Source organism: Trichomycterus rosablanca, chromosome 2 (assembly GCF_030014385.1).
Source record: "Trichomycterus rosablanca isolate fTriRos1 chromosome 2, fTriRos1.hap1, whole genome shotgun sequence".
Lineage (NCBI taxonomy): Eukaryota > Metazoa > Chordata > Actinopteri > Siluriformes > Trichomycteridae > Trichomycterus > Trichomycterus rosablanca.
Genome location: NC_085989.1, coordinates 20,185,665 through 20,211,083, shown reverse-complemented (window position 1 = coordinate 20,211,083; position 25,419 = coordinate 20,185,665). Strand labels below are relative to the sequence as shown.

Below are 25,419 nucleotides of genomic sequence, written 5' to 3'. Positions count from 1 at the left end.
TTTTTTTTACAGAATTAGTATTCTTTTGTTTTCTTTATATTTTCATTTCCCAATAATATAAATATTCTCACTCATTCCTATTTCCACGTTTGAATATTCTCAGTCTGTGTGTAGGTACATTTGTCAGCTTTGACTTAAATTTGTATTAAAGCCTTTCAAGAAATAGAGTTGTTCTATTAGTAATGGCAATTTAATTAAGGGGGCGTATTAAAATGAAATACAATTAGATAATCTTTTTTCTCCATTTACATAATCAACATGTATTTTTTAATCATTGGGTTTTAAGTTTAAGTTCGAAAACATGCATTTTTATTTCTTTACCTCATACATCACTTTAAGCCAGTATCAATAGCTTGGCTGTCATCATTCATGCACAAATCAAGCCTTGAATATATTTCTGGCTTCAAAAACATGACTATCAACATGCCCCCTCATTAGGTTTTACTGCCCCCCCAAGCAAAGCAGTCCAGAACCGGGGCTGCTTACCACCATCTGTACAAATAATAAATGACATTTTTTATAGTATAATTTTATTTGTTATAGTAGGATTTTGATGTTAATAAGGGAGGGTCTATGGCAGGGGTGGGCAATTAAATTTCCCAAGGGGCCACATAAGAAACTGGGACTGTTGTGGAGGGCCGGACCAATAAGGTGAACTTAATTCTGCTCAATATTAATTTTATCTCTTTATTTACATTTACATTACATTTTCAGCATTTAGCAGACGGCTTTATCCACAGCAATTTACATTACAGTTACAGTTTACAGTCTGAGCAATTGAGGGTTATGGGCCTTGCTCAAGGGCCCAACAGCAGCAACCTGGCAGTGGCGGGGCTTAAACCAGCAACCTTCTGATTACTAGTCCAGTACCTTAAGCACTAGGCTACAACTGCCCACTCTTTATGAAAAGCAGTAAATTGTACAGTTCTAATAAGCTGTTAATGTTTAGATGTTACAATCAGAAAATTAGAAGTAAGCAGAGTAAAACATCAACATTATTTCACTATTTAAACAAACAAATGCAAAAAAAACAAAAACAAATGTGAACAAAATGTGCAGGTTTTTAAACTTTACACTATTTTGTTTTTGAGTCTAATTACCTCATTTGTTTTTCAGTCCTTTGTTACTGTTGGATTTTCTTATTAAAATCACAGAGCTGGTCCTGACTGCTTCAGTTCTGGATGTGTTAAACTTTATAAAAAGTCCGTGTTGCTTTTGCAGTTTAGTTAGTGAAGCTTCAGGTGCGACGCTCTGCATCGTTCATGTTCTTGTATTTCTCTGTTTAGTACCATAACAGCGATTTAAAGCCTAAATTGTGATCGTTAAACAGCTTTACACCTGACTTCAGTAAATAAATACTTCAGAAGTTCGTGTCTTGTTAAAAACTCCACCGTCAATCACACTCAGTTCTGTTCGCATTACAGTGAAGCCCGATACACTCGCGCACACGTCAATCCAAACTTGCGGATATTTAAAGACACAGCGCTCCCGTCAAAACAATCATGTTATATTGCATGTGTGATGTACATTTATTCACATCAAAATTTTAATTGCCACGAATCTCATGCGGGCCGGTTGGGGATGTCTCGCGGGCCGGATGTGGCCCGCGGGCCGTACAATGCCCAGGTCTGGTCTATGGGAATATTTTGGATATGGGGGTGGGGGGATGTTCGAAAAGCTACGGTTTAGAAGAAGGCTCAGCCTTTTCTCTGGAAACCATGTGATTTAATACGGAAGTTGGTGAAACGCGGTGAAAGCGACGGGAGTTTACCTTAAGCTTGTTAATAGTTTATTAGTTACTTTTATTTTTCCTACACGTCGAGTGAATAAACTGTAAGTAAATGCAATTAAATTTTATATGTAAATATACATTGGAAATGTGTTTTAAAGTCGCTCTGGTTGAGTGGTTAGTTTCGTTTTAGGACTATTATGCGTTAACAGAAATACGTTAAAAGTATTTTGAAGCCCAGTTTACCAGCTAGACATTTTAAAAGATGAAGGAAAACACATGAACAAGGTTCTTTAGTTAATTATTTACTACTTTAAACCGCATTGTTGGGGTTTGGTTATGTACGTGTTTGTTAACAGTTTAACTAAGCGAATTTGGTGTGGGGGCGGAAAGGGGGAGTTGGTTCGTTAGGAAAAAATGTCCCCATAATGATAACAACAGTATGATTTAAAGGGAACGGTCGTGGTGGATTATTAATCCCACAACGTCGACGACAAAAATATAGAAAAACCTGGATTTGTGACATCACTATGTCTGTCATACAGGGTACTGATATTTTAAGAAACATTATAGTGACATAAACTAAAGGATGCATACTTTTATAGTACTAAAAGGCAGGTTGTTGTTTATCTAAAGTGCATATATCTGCTTTAGATTTACACACACGTATATAAATACATGTTGAAGAAAACATAAACTTACAGTACTGTGATAGTAAATTGTCTAAACAACTGATGCCTTGCTTAGGGGCCCAACAGTGGCAACCTTACAGTGGTGGGCCTTGAACCAGCAACCTTTCAATTACTAGTCCGGCACCTTTTTTTTTTTTTAAATAACATTGCTGTTTAATTTGTGTTTATTATGTGACTTGTTTCTATCATTTTACAGTCATCTTTAAACTCTTTTTGAGTGACTGCTGGCTTTTTTTATTACCTTCCTTAATAAAAGTTAATGAATGTTAAAACCTTCCAGTGGGTAGCACTGTAGCCTCACAGCAAGAAGGTCCTGGGTTCGATCCCCAGGTGGAGCGCTCCAGGTCCTTTCTGTGTGGAATTTGCATGTTCTCCCCGTGTCTGTGTGAATTTTCTCAGGGAGCTCTGGTTTCCTCACACAGTCCAAAGACATGTACAGTGGGGCCAAAAAGTATTTAGTCAGCCACTGATTGTGCAGGTTCTCCTACTTAGAAAGATGAGAGAGGTCTGTAATTATCATCATAGGTACACTTCAACTATGAGAGACAAAATGAGAAAAAAAAATCCAGGAAATCACATTGTAGGATTTTTAAAGAATTTATTTGTAAATTATGGTGGAAAATAAGTATTTGGTCAATAACAAAAGTTCAACTCAATACTTTGTAACATAACCTTTGTTGGCAATGACAGAGGTCAAACGTTTCCTGTAAGTCTTCACCAGGTTTGCACACACTGTAGCTGGTATTTTTGGCCCATTCCTCCATGCAGATCTCCTCTAGAGCAGTGATGTTTTGGGGCTGTCGCTGGGCAACACGGACTCCACAAATTTTCTATGGGGTTGAGGTCTGGAGACTGGCTAGGCCACTCCAGGACCTTGAAATGCTTTTTACGGAGCCACTCCTTCGTTGCCCGAGCGGTGTGTTTGGGATCATTGTCATGCTGGAAGACCCAGCCACGTTCCATCTTCAATGCTCTCACTGATGGAAGGAGGTTTTGGCTTAAAATCTCACGATACATGGCCTCATTCATTCTTCCCTTAACACGGATTAAGCGCCCTGTCCCCTTAGCCCCAAAGCATGATGTTTCCACCCCCATGCTTCACAGTAGGTATGGTGTTCTTGGGTTTTTCTTCTTCCTCCAAACACAACAAACTTCAGACGGGCCTGGACATGTACTGGCTTAAGCAGGGGGACACGCCTGGCACTGCAGGATTTGAGTCCCTCTCGGCGTAGTGTGTTACTGATGGTAGCCTTTGTTACTTTGGTCCCAGCTTTCTGCAGGTCATTCATCAGGTCCCTCCGTGTAGTTCTGGGATTTTTGCTCACCGTTCTCATGATCATTTTGACCCCACGGGATGAGATCTTGACCCCAAGGGAGATTATCAATGGTCTTGTATGTCTTCCATTTTCTTACAATTGCTCCCACAGTTGATTTATTCACACCAACCTGCTTGCCTATTGTAGATTCACTCTTCCCAGCCTGGTGCAGGTCTACAATTTTCTTTCTGGTGTCCTTCCACAGCTCTTTGGTCTTGGCCATGGTTGAGTTTGGAGTCTGACTGTTTGAGGCTGTGGACAGGTGTCTTTTATACAGATAACAAGGTCAAACAGGTGCCATTAATACAGGTAACGAGTGGAGGACAGAAGAGCTTCTTAAAGAAGAAGTTACAGGACTGTGAGAGCCAGAAATCTTGCTTGTTTGTTATTGACCAGATACTTATTTTCCACCATAATTTACGAATAAATTCTTTAAAAATCCTACAATGTGATTTCCTGGATTTTTTTTCCTCATTTTTTCTCTCATAGTTGAAGTGTACCTATGATGAAAATTACAGACCTCTCTCGTCTTTCTAAGTAGGAGAACCTGCACAATCAGTGGCTGACTAAATACTTTTTGACCCCACTGTAAGTGAGGTGAATTGGAGATACAAAATTGTCCATGACTGTGTTTGACATTGAACTTGATGAATTTTACCGTTTCTGTCATGACTGTAACCAAAGTGTGTAAAACATGGTGTTGAAATCCTAGTAAATAAATAAATAAAACCTTCCAAGCAAGTTGGTAAATCTTGTGAGGGGCACCTGTCCGGGTGTCACATTTTTTATAATAAAATCAGGTACAGTGCCGCTCAGGTGGCGCAGCGGTAAAAAGACACGCTGCAAACCAGGGCTGGATTCTGAGTACGTAGTATCGAATCCAGCTCTGCTTCACCGGTTCGAAGCTGAGTGGCTGTATGAGCAACGATTGGCCGGTTGCTCAGTTGGGGGGGTCTCTCTCTGTCAGAATGCGATTATGACCTCTGCCGGCTGATTAGAGGCGCCTGCACAGGAGATGAGGAAGAGTGCCCTTAGGGTGTGTCTCTCCACATGCAACGCTAGGCGGCGCCAAACTCATCAATGTGTGAGTGGCAAAAATGCATCCTGCTGCTGCTCATGTTTCGGAGGGGATATGGGTTAGCTTCGATCTTCTTGGTCAAGGCAGGGTTCGGCATAGACAGAGAGGAAGCACGATGCAAATTAAACAATTGGATGCGCTAAAGTGGGAGAAAAAAGGGAAAAATTTAAAAAATAAAATCAGGTACAGTTTGCACAAGAACATGATTGCAATTATAATTTTATAATTATTCATATCTACAACTTGATTTATATTGAAGTAACTTTTACACACACATACACGCTACATATAAAATACAACAAGCTTGTATTGTGATGGAATCTTTTCTATCAGTTTTGTTTTTAACATATCTTTTTAAATCTTATAAAAACAAGATCTGTGTGTTTGACTGCATTCATTAAGTGATGCATGGAATAGGGTTTTTTTTCCCAAGGCTAGAAAGACAATTATACCAAGAAAATTTTTGTACAGATGGCCAAAATAAATAGGTGTGCCATAAATTAAAAGCTTCTAGAACGCAGGTGACCAACATGGTTAAGCACGGTACACCGCAATGGACTTAGAGGCTAATGCAGCACGAAAATTCCAAATTGTGTTTCTGTTAGTAATGGTAATTTCTGTTTTTAGTGTGTCATATCAGTTAATTAACTAGCCAGCAAGGGCTGACTTTTTTCAATTTTTCTGAATATCATGGCAGGGTTTGGTTTGGTATTCCTGTTTATCCATTTTTTATTCTATTCCAAAAAACACATGAGCCCAGTTGTTTATGAAAAACTGTGATTATTAATTTTATCACACATATATTTTATCACATATATTTTATCACATAATAATTTTTAGTGTTTGACTTTGAATATATGCTCTCATTCTATACTTGTATATTATTATCCTTTTGCCTACATTTCCAGAAAACTCTCATTTGAACCTCTGGTGTATATGGAATAGAGCAGCCAAATATTTGTGATAGCTAACTGGGGAGTCAAGGTTTACACAAGTTTTCACTGTTCACTCCCAGTTAGTCAGGTATGCGCAAGGTTGCCAAGACCATGATGATAGGATAAGACCTGGGTGACGAAGGTCATAATGGTGGAACAAAAAACTTTGTACAAGATGCAAACTAAATTATGTATCCTATGTCTTTTATTATATGAATAATTCATGTGCAAGACCTTGTTTTTATAAAGTCTTGTATCTGCTGTATCCTATTTTGTAGCACTTGAGGTAAGGTGTGATATATTGATAGAGTGACTACCTGGGCTTGTGAGCACTAAAAGGCATAAGTAAATAATAAGATATTTGCTTGAGCACATTTAAGTATTGGTAGTGTTTTTATTTCAGGTAAGATTCCCACCACACCAAGTTTTACAGAGGTCCAGATGTGCAGATGCAGAAATACAAAATCAGAGAATGGAGTTACATGCTCTGAATACCATAAAACCGGGCCAAAGTCCCGCTTATTTAATGAGATTTGTCAAAATCTGACAACGGCCACATGGATGCTTAAATTATAAGATAACTCTGAAAATCTGTTCATGATTACATTATTAGTGTAAATTCACTTTATGGAATTTAGCATGTGTGTTTGTTGTTTTCATAGTTTTTACAATGGCAAGTGCTCCTCCGATGGAACCCATTTTGTCAGCTCCACCACCCTCCTATGATGAGACAATGAATGCTGGAGGAATGTACTACCCACCAGGCAATGCAGTACCTCCTCCAGTCCACAATAAAGGTGCCCCTGCTCTTTATCCAGTTCAGAATTACACCCAGATGTATCCACCTGCTCCAACTATACCTGCAGTACAAGGCCCTGTTGGTAAGTATGGTGTTTCTCCCAAGTAAGCACATCATTAAGATATAGTTTTAAAACTAGTGGTTGGCTAAGGAGTGTTTTGTCACATACATACACCGATTAGCCATAACATTAAACCACCTCCTTGTTTCTACACTCACTGTCCATTTTATCAGCTCCACTTACCATATAGGAGCACTTTGTAGTTCTACAATTACTGACTGTAGTCCATCTGTTTCTCTGCATACTAATTTTCAATGGTCAGGACCACTACAGAACAGGTATTATTTAGGTGATGGATGATTCTCAGCACTGCAGTGACAATGACATGGTGGTGGTGTGTTAGTGTGTGTTGTGCTGATATGAGTAGATCAGACACAGCAGCGCTGCTGGAGTTTTTAAATACCGTGTCCACCCACTGTCCACTCTTTTAGACACTCCTACCTAGTTGCTCCACCTTGTAGATGTAAAGTCAGAGACGATCGCTCATCTATTGCTGTTGAGTTGGTCATCTGCTAGACTTTCATCAGTGGTCACAGGACGCTGCCTACGGGGCGCCACTGGCTGGATATTTTTGGTTGGTGGACTATTCTCAATCCAGCAGTGACAGTGAGGTGTTTAAAAACTCCAGCAGCATTGCTGTGTCTTATCCACTCATACCAGCACAACGCACACTAACACACCACCACCATGTCAGTGTCACTGCAGTGCTGAGAATGATCCACCACCTAAACAATACCTGCTCTGTAGTGGTCCTGTGGGGGTCCTGATCATTTAAGAACAGCATGAAAGGAGGCTAGTAAAGCATGCAGAGAAACAGATGAACTACAGTCAGTAATTGTAGAACTACAAAGTACCTCTATATGGTAAGTGGAACTGATAAAATGGACAATGTGTGTAGAAACGAGGTGGCTGCAGCACCATGTGAGATTTTTAGACCTGCCAAAAACAATCACTAGACAAAAAATGCAAAACACCACTTTGACAAAAACAATTGCTGTAGTCACATGCACATACACTCAACTCTTTAATCTGTACCACACACACTCTTTTTTTTTTTAACTCTCTCTTACTCAGTTTGTACCATCTAGCACAAAGCAAATAAAAATAATCCTTAGTATTTATTGCTATTTAGTACCTTATTTTTAAAAGTTTTAGTTTTGCAAAAGCCACAAGAGTCACCTGTGTATCTTGCAGCTCACGCCACAATGCTGAAACTAAAATTCAGATCAGCAACTAAAACATGTGCTGTGGTCTACATAACCAGCAGTGGCACCACAATATGTGTGGCTTCTGTCAACTTCCTCTTGTAAAAGTAAAGCCCTGCTTTTACATACTTAATTCCCTGCAACAGCTTGTGGCAGAGAACTAATTTGTTTGGATGTTGGCAGTCATAGCAGTAAAGCATGTGCAACCTACAGTACATTTTTATCTATCAGTAGAATTATTCACCCATAATGATGAAGTGAAAACATATTTTAACTAAAATCTTATACAAAAAAGTAAATAGACCCGTTGCTATTGCTCTTCAGATGGTGTTCATGTTTATCCTGTTTGCTTTAATTATTTTTTGAGATGTGTCTAAAACACAACTGTTGCCGTTTAAATTGATTGAACATAGTTTGATAAGACAAACACCTGAGTGTATAGTTGGCTACAATTTACACTACATTTTCAGGACAAAAATCAAGCCATTAATTCCAAGAAACTGTTTGTGGATCTTCACAATCAAATTGTGTTAAGGTATAGATCAGGGTAAGGATATAAAACAATACCTAAGGCTCTGAGTAAGCGGAGGGCCACAGTGGCCTCAGTAATTTTCAAATGGAGGAAGCTTGACACAACTTTGAACCTTCCTAGAGCTGGCCACATTGTGCAGCAGATGGGTTGTAGAAAGAACCCAGTGGCCACTCAAATGGGAGAACCTGTTGGATGAACAACCATCTCAGGCAAATGCAAAGGCAAATGACAGTTCACTTGCTGTTTGCCAAATGGCATCACCTGGCTAATACTGTCCCTTCTATGAAACACGGTGGTGGCAGTATCATGCTGTGGGGCTGTTTTTTTATCAGCAGGGACAGGAAAATTGATAAGAATTAAGGGGCATTTGAATGCCACCAAATACAGGAACATACATAAAGAAAACCTTGTCCAGACTGCATGCAAATTCAGACTGGGGTGACTCACTTTTCAACACAACATTGGTCCAAGAAGTGGCTTTGAGGAAGGTCTTTGAATGTTTTTTGTAGGACAGATGTAGGTGTAGGACAGATTTTAAAAAGACCTTTTACAGCCACTGTATAGACCCTATCTGGCTTTCCTGACAGATAGTGTGATCTTATTATTTCTTTAATGTTGTTATGTAGGTATTATATAAAATGTAATTACAAGGCGCAGCTCTTGGGTGTTTTATATGCACATTGTTGCATGATTGTGCCTGTGACCACCTGGGGGTATTCCAGAAAGCGGGTTAAGTGATTAAACCGGGTAAGTTAACTCAGAATTAACGAAAACTCGAGGTTTTCCGTTCCAGAAACCGAGATTAAAGAGAGCCTGTGTCAGTTACTATAGCAACTTACGCTCTGAAGCTAACCTGCTCGCTGGCAGGTTAACATAAACCTACCCCGGGGTTACACACACTTTCCTCATGTAAACCTGGCGTGTATTTTCCTCCAGGATCCAGCGGATACAGACGCGCAAATTATTCGAAGAGATCTTTGTCGGGAACGAGTCATTAAACTTAGTTTAGTCATTTCCGGATGGATTTATTCGCAAACCTTTCCGTTTTTATTAGAGATGGAACGATCGATCGGCTATGAATCGGTATCGGCCGATTTTTAATCAAAATATGCTATCGGCGATCGGCCGATATCTCCTAAAAGTAGCCGATCCGATCGTGTGATATATAAAGATCACGTTAAGCTTAACAGCTCAGGCCGCTCAGGTGGCGCAGCGGTAAAAAGAAACGTGCTGCATCTCAATTCTGAGAACGTGGTATCGAATCCAGCCTTGCTTTACCGGTTCGAAGCTGAGTGGCTATATGAGCAACGATTGGCCGGTTGCTCATATGGGGGGTGGGACAAAGAACCGGATGTGGGTCTCTCTCTGCCAGAATGCGATTGCGTTCTCTGCCGGCTGATTGGAGGCGCTTGCACAGAGATGGGAGAGGGTGCCCTTAGGGTGTGTCTCTCCGCATGCAACGCTAGGTGGCGCCAAACTCGTCAATGTGTGGGTGGCAAAGATGCATCTGGCTGCTGCTCGTGTTTCGGAGGGGATACGGGTTAGCTTCAATCACCTCCGTCAGGGCAGGGTTCGGCATAGACAGAGAGGAAGCACGATGCTAATTGAACAATTGGATGCGCTAAAAAGGGGAGAAAAAGGGGTAAAAATTATAATAAAAAATAAAAAAAGCTTAACAGCTCAGTGGATTGATCCAGACTTTGAGCTACAAAGCACCAACCATCGCATCAAAATTCATCAACAATGGTACAGAAACCATCATGAAAGCTCTTCATGACCTAAAATAACATCATTAACGTTGTGCATCATACATACGATGTAATTTTGCTGATTGTAATATTTACTTTAAAAAGATAATTCAACCTGGTGACATCTGAGTCGATTCTATCAGCACGTTATATAAACTCCTGGTTCACTTTGGTAAATCGGAAGCGGTTCTTGCTTGTGATGTAGATGAGAACAGAAAACGTTACAGAGCCAATCGGAGGCAAAAGTTTATTCATTACCAAATTCGTTAGTTCAGGATCATCTGCTGATCATGATCATATCCCTGAAAGGAGATCGGAATCGGTGCCAAAAACCCAGATCGGTACATCTCTAGTTTTTATCACAGTCAGTCAATTCGGGGAGAGTGGGGACGGTTGCCACAAGGGGCAGCTGCAACATTATTAATTACAATAATCACAATATTAATAAAAAGGCTTGTTTCAACATTAATTATAACATTATGGATGGAATGTTATGGATTAATATAGAATACCTTAAACACACAGTTTAGTAAGCTAAAATCATTTGTGGTTTAAATTGATTGTAGTAATTAACCCCAAACATGGTTGTTACTTAAAACATATGATTTTACTACATACTGTATCAATGAATGTTGCAACTGCCCTGTTATGGGTCTGTTCACGTATTATTTTTTACACATATTATCATATGCGTATATGTTACAGTTGTGTGTGGGTGGGTAGCTGACAGATGTGGATTTTATTTTATTAAAATGTTGTCTTTTATTATTGGAACAGCAGACAGAATATCCCTCCATGTATAGGTTGTGACCATTATCTTAAAAAATGAACAAATGTCAAATAAAACAGTGTAACATTTAATACATGTTCTGCAACCTACTGTTCTCCATCTTATGGAGATGCTTTCATTAAGATCTTATGTGATGCTACCCACATTACAAATATTGAAGCCAAATGGTCAGGCTCTGTGCATGATCACTGAAAATAAAACAATGCAACAAGTTTATTTCCTTGTCCTTATTCTTTAGTGAGAACATTTATATTTATACACCCTTAGCACCGACACCCATCTTAAATTCAGGCAACTGAATTTCTAGCCTTGTCTGTTTTATATGCTCCACCTGAGGATCACACTTTGCAGTTTGTTTCTCCAGATAGACCTTGTATAGTCTATTATATTTACACCCAACTTGAAAGAGACAAAAATAGTATGTTATGATCAAACATAGCTTAATGTGTTCTAAATATTTCAGATATTTGGTAAGACATTTTTACTGTTCTAAGCTGAGCTTTGGAGGTGGATGGTCCCTCATTTGATTCGGAACTGCCCATCACATTCTGTTAGAGGACAGTCACACACATTATCATGGTAGATCAAATGAAATGCCATGCTCTATGTTCAACATATACTGTTCCTCTGTAGGCCTCCCAGTATCATCCCACTCGGAGGCAACGGAGATGGTTTCTTTATCGTCCTTCAACAGTGTTTTTTTTGTATTAAAGAACATTATTTATATTTATTAGGATCTATAGGGACATTTAGATCACTAACAATTGCAGGAGGTTCAAAACCACTCCACCAATCACTGAAGAGATGGCAATAAAAAGTGTTCAGACTAGAGATGGGACGATCGATCGGCTACGAATCGGTATCGGCCGATTTTTAATCAAAATATGCTATCGGCGATCGGCCGATATTTCCTAAAAGTAGCCGATCCGATCGTGTGATATATAAAGACCATGTTAAGTTAACAGCTCAGTGGATTGATCCAGACTTTGAGCTACGAAGCGCCAACCATCACATCACCATTCATCAACCATCGTACAGAAACCACAGTGAAAGCTCTTCATGACCTAAAATAACATCATTAACGTTGTGCATCATACATACGATGTAATTTTGCTGATTGTAATATTTACTTTAAAAAGATAATTCAACCCGGTCACATCTGAGTCGATTCTATCAGCACGTTATATAAACTCCTGGTTCACTTTGGTAAATCGTAAGCGGTTCTTAGTTGTGATGTAGATGAGAACAGAAAACGTTACAGAGCCAATCAGAGGCAAAAGTTTATTCATTAGCAAATTCGTTAGTTCAGGATCATCTGCTGAACTTTTAGGATCAGAAAACTTTTAGCTCCTTAGACGGAACGAGTCTGACTCGGTTACAGATCTGTGGTAATAGCAGTTTAATTAAGCTTTTTAATGAAAGTAGTAGTTGTTAGTTCTGTAGTAGCTGGTGTTTATTTAAAACCACGACATTTAATTAATAACAGTAAACACGGAGAGATAACTGAGAAGAGAAACTTACGCTTCACATAAAACGAATCAACTCATGAATCAATGAATCACTTATAGCGATACTGTGAACAAAGCGTCTCTTCTAAAGGCACAAACACACACACACACACACACGCGCGCGCTGCTCCGGTTTATCTTCACTGTGAGGCTCTTTTTAAGTTTATTTATTTTATTTACTGCTAAACCCCCCCCACCCCACCCCCGATCGGAATCGGCTATCGGCCGATGTCCCTGAAAGGAGATCGGAGATCGGAATCGGTGCCAAAAACCCCGATCGGTACATCTCTAGTTCAGACTGTACCAATGCAGTTCTTAATATTCCACAGTTTATGCACTGTAAACTAATGATTTACATGTAATGAACATGCCTTGAACATAGACAGTTTTGTGTTTCATTTTTATCTGCTGCCATGTGCATCTGATTCCACTTGGATTACACCTAGATTGAATAAATGAAAGAAAAAACGTGTAAAATCGAGACAAATATTACAACTGACATATTAAACAATTTTGCCCTATCCTTCTGCTGAATGTTTAATAATGGTTAAATTTTTTTTATTAATTTAAACTCACACATTAACTCAAGTCTTTTTTTACGGACACGGCTGTATTACTATACGTCTAAAACATTTTCAGGATCTGAATACGCAAACATTAAATTTAATAGTTCTATTCGTGTAAAATATGACGGGCTACTTTTTGTTTCATTTACATCCATGGTGAATCCATTTATCGCCACTCCATTGAGAATGCCTGTTTATAGGTAACCGTGAACGCGCTTCTGCCGGGTTTAATCTACTCAGAGTTGAGTAATCTAACACTGATCCGCTTTTCTGGAACCGAAAACTCCGGCTATGACACGGTGAGATAAGTCAACTCGGAGTTCAGGTTTAAGTTTGTTAAACCCGCTTTCTGGAATACCCCCCTGGAGACTAACCGTGTCATAGTAATGTTTAGTTGTATCAGTTACCTTTGAGTTAGTACAGCTGCAATCAAAATTATTCAAGCCCCATTGCAAACTAGGTTCATTAGCAACATGTACAATTTAAATAGCTCAACACAACTAACAAGCGTTTTCTCCAAATTCAACACTGCTCGAAGACTATTCAAACCCTTAATGACTAGCGTCTTTAGTACTTACTAGAGCACCCTTCTACTGTCATGACCTGCTGCAAACGTGATGCATAGTCATACACCAGCTTTGGGCAGCATTTCTGATGAATCTTAGCCTCATGGTCAATGGCCTCCAGTTCACTAATGTTCTTGGGTTTGTGTGCCTTTATGTAAGATGAAGCAAAGCGGCCACAGAGCATCACTAAGAGCCATCACGAGCTTCACTGTAGACAGGGTGTTCTTTTCGATGAATGTTTCTTTCTTCCTACTCCAGACAGTGCTGATCCACAGGCCTGAAAAGTTTCAGTTTTGTTTCATCATGCCACAGAACAGAATTCCAAACCCTCTGTGACTTATTTTATGCTTATGAGGCATTCTGTTCAGGCCTGAATAATTCTGAGACTACTGTAGTCAATAAAAGTTAAACACTTGTTTTTCATTGTGTTGAGCTATTTAAACTGTTCTTGTTCGAGTGGTTTATAGCAAACAGTTAAAAAATGTACGTATTGCTAATGAACCTAATTTGCAGTGGAGGTTGAATAATTTTGATTGCTGCTGTAGTTGCTGAACATCTAAGTAAAAGTCTCACAGAAGTGGTAAATTATTGATTTACCACTCTCCATGAATTCTTTGGAAATAAGTAATGTTTACTGTTCATTTATCTGCATTAACTGGTTAATCCTAATCAGCGGGGTCACACTGGGATTAAATACATTCTGGACAAGGCACGAGTCCATCAGGTCACTGGTGTTGTGCACATTCACTGGAAAATGTGCTTAATTTCACAGACCTCGTTTTCGAAAATAACAGATTTAAAGAAAATCACGGCAGTCATTAAATTTCCCTCATAAATTGAATAATGGAATAAATGGAAGCTGCTATACACAGTGTAACCTACCTTAATAGTTGATCTACATTCTAGTAGATGGTGCAAGGCTTCATGTTAATGAAAATACTTGTCTGTGTTACATAATTGGTTGGGAGTTTTTCAAACTCCGTTACTCGAGTGGTGTTTTTAGCTGCTTTAAACGTCGACATCTTGGACATTTTGACTAACCAATTGCTGTAGGATTGTTAGGACCGCCTCATATTGCAAATTAACCAGTAAAAACGTAAGGCACTTGAACCCTACACGAATGAAAAACGGTAAATCACTAAACACAAAACTTAAAGCATGAATTTCACAGCAAATTGCATATTACATGGGAAATGGCATATTTATGGTTAATGGGGCGATTTTCACGGCCATGAATTAGGTGGGGCCTTATTTATAAGACATTAAAAGAAGTTATATAATGACTCACAACAATGCATACACTGGTCTTTCACATTCATTTTTTCATTTCTTATTTATATATATGTCTATATTTTCTATAGTTTTTATATTGCATAGAACATGGCACCTTTAACCCATAATGTGAATTGCAGATGCTAATGTTTACAGGTATGAATGTGTGTGATAGAGAGCGAGCATGTGTGTATAAGACTGTCCTTTCTGTATTTTTGTGCACTGCTAGCATCTGTATAACAAGTCAAATTCCTTGCCTGTGTGAGCATACTTGGCCAATAAAGTCTGATTCTGATTCTAGATTCCCAGTACCAATATAAATATGGCTAGTTTGATAGCACCTATAAAAAATTACAGTGCTCATGAATGACACATTTTTATGGCCCTTGTTTAGTTTCAGTGCAGACGGTGTACGTGCAGCCGACTGTCTTTGGAGATCTTCCGGTGCAAACGGTTTGCCCTATGTGTACACAAACTGTAGTGTCTCGACTGGATTACAATTCTGGTTCGATGACCTGGCTGGCTTGTGCAGGGATCTTCATTTTTGGGTAAGAAAAAAATAAACCTAAAAAGAGAAAAATATTTATTATGCATTCGTCTTTTAAATGTCAAATCTATTTATTTAATCTACTGTATATTCTATAATCTGTTTTTTTTTTATTATCATAACAGCTGCTTCTACGGCTGTTGCTTGATCCCGTTCTGTGTGGACAGTTTGAAGGATGTGAGGCACATCTGCCCCAACTGCAACCACACCATGGGTATGTTCAAGCGACTCTAATGTGAGGTGGTGTGACTCAAAGGAAACATTTAGCCACAATATCTTTTATACTTACTACATTCCCTGTGTTGCTTATTACAGCAAAAATATAGAAGCAGCCTATAAGCACATTAAAATATAGCTTACATATATTTTTACTGACAAACATTTATATAATGGTATAGCTGCACTAAAAAAGATGTATCTGTTTAGTTGTCACATTAATGTTACCTGTGGTCAGTACACTTTCAGATTAACCATACTGTAAAGTTACATGTACTATGCTCTTTATAATCTTCTGAGGCAAGACTTTCATCTCAGACACAATACGTCTGGATAAAATGAAGAATCACCAAATGACGTGGCATTTACGTGAAATTGTATTTAGAAAGCCTGTGGACATGGCCACCTTTGTTTTTAGTGCAGCTAATCGCCAACTGTGCCCAGATAGCCCTGTAGGACTAACCTCTTGAAACCTCAGATTAAACCTGTCAGTTAATTATGAAACATTTGTTACTCTGTGTTAGATTCTGCCAATACTGTACACTAGACATCTAACTTTTAAAAAAAGTGAAGTGCCTTTATTTTCTCTTTGTAAAAATGGTCAGTGTTCTGCAGCTAGCAGGACTTTTTCTATTTCTTCTCACATACTTTTGTAATACTTTTATAATCAGTAATATGTATGTGATATTAATCTAAAAAAAGTTAGTTACATTTTATTGTCCATATGTTTATATACCTGTGTTACACCAAATAAATAAACATATATATAAAAAAACACTGCATTACTGTTTCTTTCTGAAACACAGTACATAACAGCATTTTATCATACAACGAACCGTGTTGAATAAAGCTCTGTACAGTACTATAGTTGATCATGGCAAAGTCTGTTGTAGGTCTTCAACTTCATATTTCCAGCTTCTTCTGTGAATTGCTGCATTGTCTGAAAGATCTGCCATCTTCACTGCACGAAGCACAGGCTCAGGACTGTGGGACTGAATAATCCCCATAACCATCACATATTTACCTGGGAATAAAAATGAACCAATAGATTACATTGTGCATTGAGAAGTGCATTGTGTTCTTTTTTCTGATCATACAAGAAACACGATCATATTAAGAAGAGATTCATTTACGTAGTGGGACAGTGGCAGCCTAGTGGGTAGGGCTTTGAGCCATCAACTGAAAGGTTGAGAGTTTGAAATCAGCTCTGCTATGCAGCCACTGTTGGGCCCTTGAGCAAGGCCCTTGACCCTGCGCTCTGACCCCAGCTTCCAAACAAGCTGAGATATGCGGAAAAAGAATTTTGTTGTACTGTGCACCTGTATTTGTATATATGACAAATAAAGGCATTCTTCTTCTATATTGCACATACACCAGTGATAGTTTAGTGGTTTAGGTACTGGACTAGTGATGAGCAGGTTGCTGGTTCATGCCTCACCACTGACATGCTGGCAATGTTGGGCTCTTGAGCAATGACCTTTACTCCCAATTGCTTCCACTATATCAGTCACAATTGTAAGTCAATTTTGGTTTAAAGCATCTATTGCCCTGTGCTTTAACACCCACTTGTACCCCATTTATCAAGCCCCGGTGACTACTAACATAATTAACTTTAAATACTTAACTGTCAATGCTGGAAGGAGATGCTCCAACCAAACATATAAAGGCAAAAGCATCCTGTGATCAGAAAGTGTCCACTGATAAACAAGATCAACTTACACTGTACATAATAATTGTAGTCTCTAACTGTACACATACACAGAGTGCTTACAGGATATGTGTTCCTTTTCAACAGCAACGTTGCACCTGCTACATGCATAACCATGTTAATGTCATTGGATTTATAAGAAGGGTCCACCACCCAAATATCGTCTAGTTAATAGGGGTCACATGGGGGTCTCTTTTAATTAATAAAGGTTAGAGCCATTATTTTTTTCTGGTTCCTGAAAACGTTTTCATTTTGCTGATTTGGTCGTGCTATTTCAGTGGTCGTGATTAGTGCAGTGGTAGCTCAGTGGTTAAGGTACTAGACTAGTAATCAGAAGGTTGCTGATTCAAGCCCCACCACCACCAAAGTTGCCACTGTTGGGCCCCTGAGCAAGGCCCTTAACCCTCAATTGCTCAAAATTGTGTTCAGTCATAATTGTAAGTCACTTCGGATAAAAGCGTCTGCTAAATGCCGAAAATGTAAATGTAAATGGTCGAAGGAGCACTAAACCAGCCCCCGGTAGGCATGTTACATTATGTGTTCCAGAACCACTGATCCTCAGTCAGAAGCACAGAAAATCTTTTATGATGAGTAATGGCAAGTTTTAAACATTTTAATGTTGGCCTAAATTGGTTAAAAACACATCACTTGTTTTGCACATCTACTAGTATTTTAAGAACTACATAGAAAATTCTGTTAAACAAGACTAGAAATGGCCTGTCTTCAGATTTAAGACACCCCTTGACTTTGTGCACATTTTATTGTGGATTTTTACAAATTCTTTTCCCCTAGTTTCCAATTTTCTATCATAATTCCACTGCTGCTTGCACCACCACATTCTAGCCAGGGAGAGCCATGCATGCAGTCACCATATAGTGGCAGGTTCCAACACTGAGCCATTTCACATACAGAGAGTCATGATATGCTACAAGTGAATGCCTCTCATCGCCACTCATGTAGGTATGCTGACCAGTCCTGGAGATCACATAAGGCAGTGATGATGAGTAAAAACCAAGCCAACTGTATCTGTTGGCCACTCAGGCAGGTAATTGTATCAACTGTATAGTTCATGCAAGAACCCGGTATTTAAGTCATATTAGTGCTGGGCGGTATGACGGTACATTCTGTGTAACATCTTTAATTCATCATACTGTATGGATTTTTCAGATACTGCCATACCGTAGCATAGTTAATACAACAGCTGTAGGCTTCAGCTGTAGGCTTTTCGATGTTGTGAAAAAAAATAAACAAAAACAGATGGAGGATGAAGAGAGGAAGACCGAATATGCACCGGAAGAACCTGCCAGAGAAATGAGCCATGTTGGCAGTTTAGAACAGACTAAAACACTACATACTGTAAGACCGTTGCAAACAATGACATTACGAACGCAGTAACAATCCACATATGCAGGGACATTCGGCACAATAATTAAAACAGTGGATTCCAGGCATGTCTAACGGGGTGAAAATACTTCAGGTCAGTTGCTAAACCGACTTTATAAGCGAACTGGAAGCGGAGATATATAAAGTCGTCCACCTTTCTACAACAGACCTGTGTTCAAGCTGTACAGTGGAGTTTGCAAACGTCGTTTTATTTGTTAAAGTGAAAGCTAGGGGGATTGTACAAAACTTAAATATTAAATAAACAATAAAAATGGTATGTATTGCAACTGTTTCATGCGTACTGATTCCATCATATATTGTGTCATTTTGTAGGGAAAAGCTTATAGTACTCAAAACCTTAATTATATACATGGTAAAATTCAAACTTGTTATATTATATGTACTTTTCACAGTAGAATAAGCCACAGACATATAAAAAGTCCCAGTCATACACAAAGAAACCCAAGAAACTGTCAGAATCTTACAAAAATACCGTGATACAAATGTTTGATTATACCGCCCACCTCTAAGTCAGGATTTGGAATTGGGATGCATAGGTAGGCCGACTAATCAACTTACAAACTTGAGATGGGTGTTAGGACTTAACTAGTAATAAAGATTCATACTTCAATTACTGTACATTACTGGTGAACTGGTGAGAATGTTTTGAGGCTAAATAAATAAATACAGCTACAAGTACTAACCAGGGCTGAGGCAGGGTTTTCCTTTCGGAATGCCTTTAACTCCGTCTATGTGAAAGTTTCCAGTCTGATCCAGCAGCAGTACAGTGTTTTGGTCGGTGCTCGCCTTCACCACAGTTCCCTGCATCCACACTACAGACACCACTAACCGCTCCGAGCCGCTGCTGCCCAGTCTCTGTATACTGTACTCGCTCTTCCCGCTTTCTGCTGTGCTCACTGTAGCTTCTCTCAGCTGACTGGAGAGAACTTTCACTGGAACTTTCCTCCATTTCTCTCCACAGACAGCATGAACGCTCATTGTATTTATCCTCCTGCGAACTGTAAAACCGCGCCAGCTACTTTCAATGCTTACAAGCGATTATTTACTAGCCAATCAGCAACGCGGTATAGAAAAGCCAACCAATCAGTGTTCAGAAAGACTAGATTACATATAAAATGACGCTAAATTCCATTCCAAATTAAAAGTTCGCAGTTCGTGAAACAAAATTACAAATGAAAACATCTGTAACAATAATAATGTTTAACAACAATAATAAGTTTAATTTATATAGCGTCTTTTTCAATCTTACGACGGCGTATTAGAGCCACTGTAAAAATATTTTTAAGTTTTGATTTCGAGGATAAAGTCGTATGAGTTTCGATTTTGAAATATTATGAGAATAAAGTAGAAATTATTATGAGAATGTCGAAATTATTTCAAGATTAAAATCGAAATATTATGAGAATATTATGACCAAAGAGTGCGCAGCCGTCGTAGGGTTGTCAGTTCAGAGAAGCAAGGGTCTCAGTATCTGGATCGGCACGCAAGTACCTGCGATTATTTTTGGGTGGCTGTTTGTATTGTACACTTCCATCCACATGACATGATGACTAAACCTGTCAATGCAACCATTTATAGCGATGCTATATGGCTTTAGTTTATCGTACAAGTCAGTTAAAGTACTGCTGACGACACAGACGCCGAGTGCACCGGTGGCGCACGTTCTTCTAATTAAACAGTTTATTACAAAGCTGTTTCATTGTCCTTACACTAATAACAAACTGGTGCTGATGTTACAGGAGATTGGGGATTTCTTTATTTGTGAAACCGATATGAAAGTACAGTATAACAAATCATGAACATCCCTCATTTTAACACAAGAAGGTTGCTAAAGCCATTTCGACTTTAATCTCGTAATCATTTCGACTTTAATCTCGAAATCGAAACTTAAAAAAATATTTTTCTTTAAAGTGGCCCTAATACACCATCGTATGATCTCAATGATGCTACAAGAGTTAGAACATACAAATAAACATTAAAAAACTCAACGCCTTACCAAAGCAGAATTTAAAGGATAGACGTGATAAAGTATAGGATGTGTGATAAAGTGGGTTTACCTGCAATTTAAAAGAGCTAAAGTTGTCATGTTGCATTGGTTTTGCGGTAGTGAGTTTCAGATCGTGATGTGCAATACTGCAAAATTTGGTATTGATCCGATACCAAGTAAATACAGGGTCAGTATCGCCGATACCAATACTGATACTTTTTACTTGTAAAAAAAGTTTGTTAACTTTCATGTAGGGGAGAGCAGTGTGTCATTATTTATGAGTAGGGCATTTATTACTATAATGAACTAAGTCTGAGGTTTTTGATCAGAACCAATTATATAATATATAATAACAAAACATAATTCATCCCTTTCATTGCACTTTTCTCTCAGCTATTCTCTCTCTCTCTCTCTCTCTCTCTCTCTCTCTCTCTCTCTCTCAAGATTCAAAGTAGCTTTATTGGCATGACTGTATAATAATAAAATTACAAAAGAAGCAAGAAGATGACTAAAACAATAAACAATAGAAGTGAACAGAGATAAAAAAAAACAATTAAATATTTTGGGAAATGTACAGAAAGATATACATATATATATAAATGTATTTTATAAACATTTGTATATGTACACAGATCTGTTGCCCACTGTCTCTCGCTCTCTCTCTGCTGCATGTGTTCGGTCTCTCAGTACCCTTAGTCACGTGACGGTACCACAACAAAACACAGCAGAGCAGGAGGAGAGGAGTGAGCGTCTGTACAGACATGGTTAGTACTTTCTGATAAAATGGAGAAAAAGTCAAACTGAAGTATTAACACTAAATACTATCGATATTTAAATCCTAGTAATAAGGTTAGAACAGCCGTTTGAATGTGTCAATACCTAGCCTAGCTAACGTAGTTGTGTTTGCTGGGTGAATAAATATGTACATTTTTAATAGTGACCGAATACATGTGTCCTTGTTCATGTAAAATAAAAAAACATATGCTATTTTGTTTACATTTATAAGCACAAGATCAAGAGAAAAGAGCACTTATGCATCAAAACACGGAATGAGAGCCTCACTACGCATGCTCCGACTCACGAAAGTGACCTACGTGTTATGGCAGGTTCGTGAATTTGCGTAAGATGCAAAGTACGTAAGGTGCATTTGTATATATAATATACACTATAATTTCCATAAAACTGCCATTATTAAAGTATTCAAAAACTTACAATCTTCTGTCAATATTAATTAGATCCAAGAGAAAGTTTCAGCAGGGAGATGGATATATGCTTCTGCTAGCTTTAGGGTGGCCAGCCATCCTGCTTTAGGTCGGACAGTCCGTTTTTTTTTCAGCTGCCAGTCCTCCGCCCATGCAACGCTAGGACGGACACTTAAAAATCCTCCTTTTGGAATGAACTGGTTACATTTTTGATCAATATTATCTGTCATTGGCTCAGGTACATGTCAAAACAAATGCTCGCCCACCACTGGCCAATCGCAGAAGGTCCGCCCTCTAAATACTAGTCTGTGATTGGGTGGTTGAATTTCGCCCACTCGCTCTGTTCTGCATACACCTCTACTTGAGTCAATTAGTAAACTTTTGGAGGCAGCGAGGAACAGACTTAAATATTAAAAGTAGACACAACATGGTGAGTAAAGTAATTTGTTATAGAATTCTTGCTTAAATTGGTCAAGAACTCTGTTATATGGGTTAAGGTTTCATTCTGTGTGTTGCAGTATCATGTCCCCCTGTTCCTGGTATGACGTCCTCCTTTTGGGATGTAATGTCCTCCTTTTTGTGACTATGAATGTGGCCACCCTAGCTAGCTTTAAGTGGTATCAATGAGACAAAACAAAATAGTGGACTAACATTAAATGTGGTTTTCATTATTTGTTTTTTCTGATGATAATTAGGCCTACATTTCATAATGCACAGAAGGCTTTAAGTATACAAATGAACCATCGTCTCGACTAAAGAATCATTTGTTTTTAAGAGTGTGTGCAAATCAGGACAGTAATCAAGAACAGTTATGAAAAAATTCAAATATTTGTACTTGTAAATAGACATAGACAAAACTAAATACTCTTTGTGCAAAATAAGCAGCATGAACAATACAAACATTTACTGCTACGACCGCCGCAACATGGTCGCTGTTCCACCCGCTCACAATCATCTTATCTTATCGATGCTGTTAACAGATGATCCTTTATCCAAACAACGATCCCTGGCATCCTTGCTGAGTTTGCCTCGGGTATGGTTCCCTCTCATCTCGCGTCTGCTTCTCTAGCTTTCTTCTTCTTTATGGTGGTTGGCATCTGGACTGGAGTATGGAATCAGTAGTTTGAGTAACTTTAGTCTATATACTTCAACTCTGTTCACTAACCCGTTATCCTTCAAAAAAGAAAAAAAGAAACTTAAAACCAATTTCCCCTGACACTTTTTGTAGTATGTCCTGTACATTCAGCCTAAGCTTATTTTCTTCAAGTTGCTGAATTAGTCTGTCTGTAGCGATGATACCTAGGACAATGAAGAATTACATGTTCTACAGTCCCAGTTACCATCCTCATGCTTCTTAATTAATTCCAGTGTACTATTTAGCCCTGTGTGTCCAAATCTCATTCTTGAAAACAACTCTTCCTCTTACTTTCCTCTGCTTGTATTCCTGCCCTTTCCCACTCTTCTTTGAACATTATATAATTGTCTTCCTATCCGTGCTGTGTCCCATAACTCTTGCCATTTCTCTTTGATTTTAGCTTTAATAATACTTTTAATTTCTGCTTTGCTTTTATATTTGATCTCAACTTCTATCTTATCCTTTCCTGCTGCTTGCTTTGCATATTTGTCTGCACACTCATTTCCTGCTACTCCTACGTAAGCCGGAACCCATACAAATGATATACTTGTCCCTGATTTTATTACTCTAGTAACTGTTTTATTTCCCATACGACATCTTGTCTTGACTCAGCCTGAGGCAATTCAAGACTTAACAGAGCTGAACTGGAATCTGATGTGACTGCTACCTCTTTTGGCTTATTATGCTCTACCCATGTCACTGCTAGTTGTATTGCCACCAACTCTGCCATATACACAGCCTCATCATTTATTCTTTTAGTACAGAATATTTTATGTTCTGGTATGACATGAGATTCCTACTCTTTTGTCGGTTCTCTTTGATGCATCTATGTATATAATAGTATAATCTTTATATTTTTTAGCCATATAATTCATCACCCAGCACTTGTCTATTTCATGTTCTTGTTTTTCGTCTAACAGGCACCAGTCAATTGATAATTCTTCTTGTAACCAGGCAGGGACAGCTGGATATACCAATGTAGGACTTACCGGTACTTCTAATGATCTTATTTTCATTTCTTTAACTTTTCCATTTATTGTCCATCCATAGCTTCTAACTTTATCATTCTCTCTTCCCTGACAATGCATTAATACTGATTGGCTTATGTGATTATCAGTATGACCTCTCAGATTTGCCCAATATACCAGTGCCAGTTGGTCTCTTCTAAGATGTAGAGGCATCTCCCCCATCTCTACTTGGATTGATGACACCGGTGTTGTTTTAACTGCCCCACAACATAGTCTTAATGCCTGGTTTGCTTAATAAGCTTTTAGCTGCAGAGCCATACACCATACCTCCATAATCAAGCACTGATCTAATGAGCCCTGTGTAGATAGCCTTTAAAGCAGTTCTGCTTGCTCCTTCTCCAGCTTTCACTGCTTTAAAAGAATAAAAAAGTATTTGCTAGGGACGGGATATTCGATACCGAGGCTTCGGAGCTTGTTTCACTTTTGTAACACTCGCTGAGTCAACTCAGTGTATCGGAGCTTGTATTGAAGTCCCTACTCTCACGTGACTATGACGTCGGAAGCTTCGAAAACGTCAAACACCTGATCACCCCTGATGTAAATAATATTGCTTATTTACATTCAAATTAAATAATTTATTGCAATTTCATACATGAAAAATAATAATTTGAACTTGTTATTCATGACAGTTTTGATAATAAACGGAAATTTGACCAAATGAACCGTTTTCAGAATGTTTAATATAATAGAATGTCTAATATTTTTAGTAGGTAGCTACATTAAAGTAGAAAGCAAGGATGGTTGGGTGTTACGCCTTTGGTTGTACTCAACAAAAATGGGCCGCTCGTTCCGTCAATTTGATGTCAATTTTTTGGTGTAGTTCAGTGACGTCTAATTAATGTGCAGTAGCATTAGCTTTCGTGTAGCATTATTAGTATTACGACCCTTTAAAAACCTCGCAATTCAGAGGATCCAGTGATGTACAGGAGAAAAATGTACACAGGACAAAACGTATAGGGTTCTGAACATGTTTATTTAGCACAGGATGCGTTAGAGCCGATTTTTTGAAAACCCCGTTCATTTTTCCCAAAGGAAATCTGACTTCGATCCGGGTCTTCAAATATGGGCATAACGAGGACTACAGAATGACGCACGACTTCAGTGGTCTATATAAAGATGAGTACATAAACATTAAACAATGTGGCTGCACCGCAACAGCGTCTGTACAGGAGCTCAAATACTAAAGAAAATAACATTTAACACGTTTCCATGTTGTGTTTTGAGCACTGAGGCATATCGAGTGATTCACGAGAGGAAGAAGCAGCGCTTCACTGTCAAACTGAACAGTGTGAACGTGAGCACAAGAAACCGAGGGGTTTTATACGAGCTGAACGTGTTTTTACTTCTAAAAATACGATGTAAAATAAACAAAATACACAAAATTATAAAACTTCA

General features: G+C 38.6%; 2 protein-coding genes and 1 long non-coding RNA gene across 3 annotated transcripts; 2 read left to right on the top strand and 1 right to left on the bottom strand.

Annotated features, from left to right (window-relative positions):
* Positions 1–1,715: 1,715 nt before the first annotated feature.
* Positions 1,716–16,321, top strand: litaf (lipopolysaccharide-induced TNF factor). Its single transcript, XM_063012473.1, has 4 exons — positions 1,716–1,833; positions 6,413–6,631; positions 15,192–15,345; positions 15,470–16,321. The coding sequence occupies exons 2-4, from the start codon at positions 6,421–6,423 to the stop codon at positions 15,576–15,578; spliced, it is 474 nt and encodes a 157-aa protein (XP_062868543.1). The 5' UTR covers positions 1,716–1,833; positions 6,413–6,420; the 3' UTR covers positions 15,579–16,321.
* Positions 15,161–20,758, bottom strand: rmi2 (RecQ mediated genome instability 2). Its single transcript, XM_062985850.1, has 4 exons — positions 20,730–20,758; positions 19,356–19,699; positions 16,397–16,584; positions 15,161–15,362 (listed from the first exon to the last, which is right to left on the bottom strand). Exons 1-3 carry the CDS (start codon positions 20,756–20,758, stop codon positions 16,433–16,435), a joined length of 525 nt encoding a protein of 174 aa, XP_062841920.1. The 3' UTR covers positions 15,161–15,362; positions 16,397–16,432.
* A 606-nt stretch (positions 20,759–21,364) lies between these two features.
* Positions 21,365–24,080, top strand: LOC134306570 (uncharacterized). The gene is made up of 3 exons (XR_010009316.1): positions 21,365–21,423; positions 21,666–21,765; positions 23,917–24,080. It is a non-coding gene; the product is annotated as an uncharacterized LOC134306570 (long non-coding RNA).
* The last annotated feature ends 1,339 nt before the right edge of the window (positions 24,081–25,419 follow it).

What these genes read in the sequence shown, in the direction of transcription:
- litaf (XM_063012473.1), top strand. Translation starts at nt 6,421, where the DNA reads ATGGCAAGTGCTCCTCCGATGGAACCCATTTTGTCAGCTCCACCACCC. An exon ending in TGCAGTACAAGGCCCTGTTG is followed by an intron (nt 6,632 to 15,191) that starts GTAAGTATGGTG and finishes GCCCTTGTTTAG; the next exon opens with TTTCAGTGCAGACGGTGTAC. An exon ending in GCAGGGATCTTCATTTTTGG is followed by an intron (nt 15,346 to 15,469) that starts GTAAGAAAAAAA and finishes TTATCATAACAG; the next exon opens with CTGCTTCTACGGCTGTTGCT.
- rmi2 (XM_062985850.1), bottom strand. Translation starts at nt 20,758, where the DNA reads ATGACAACTTTAGCTCTTTTAAATTGCAG. An exon ending in TTAGCTCTTTTAAATTGCAG is followed by an intron (nt 19,700 to 20,729) that starts GTAAACCCACTT and finishes ATCGCTTGTAAG; the next exon opens with CATTGAAAGTAGCTGGCGCG. An exon ending in AAAACCCTGCCTCAGCCCTG is followed by an intron (nt 16,585 to 19,355) that starts GTTAGTACTTGT and finishes TTTTATTCCCAG; the next exon opens with GTAAATATGTGATGGTTATG.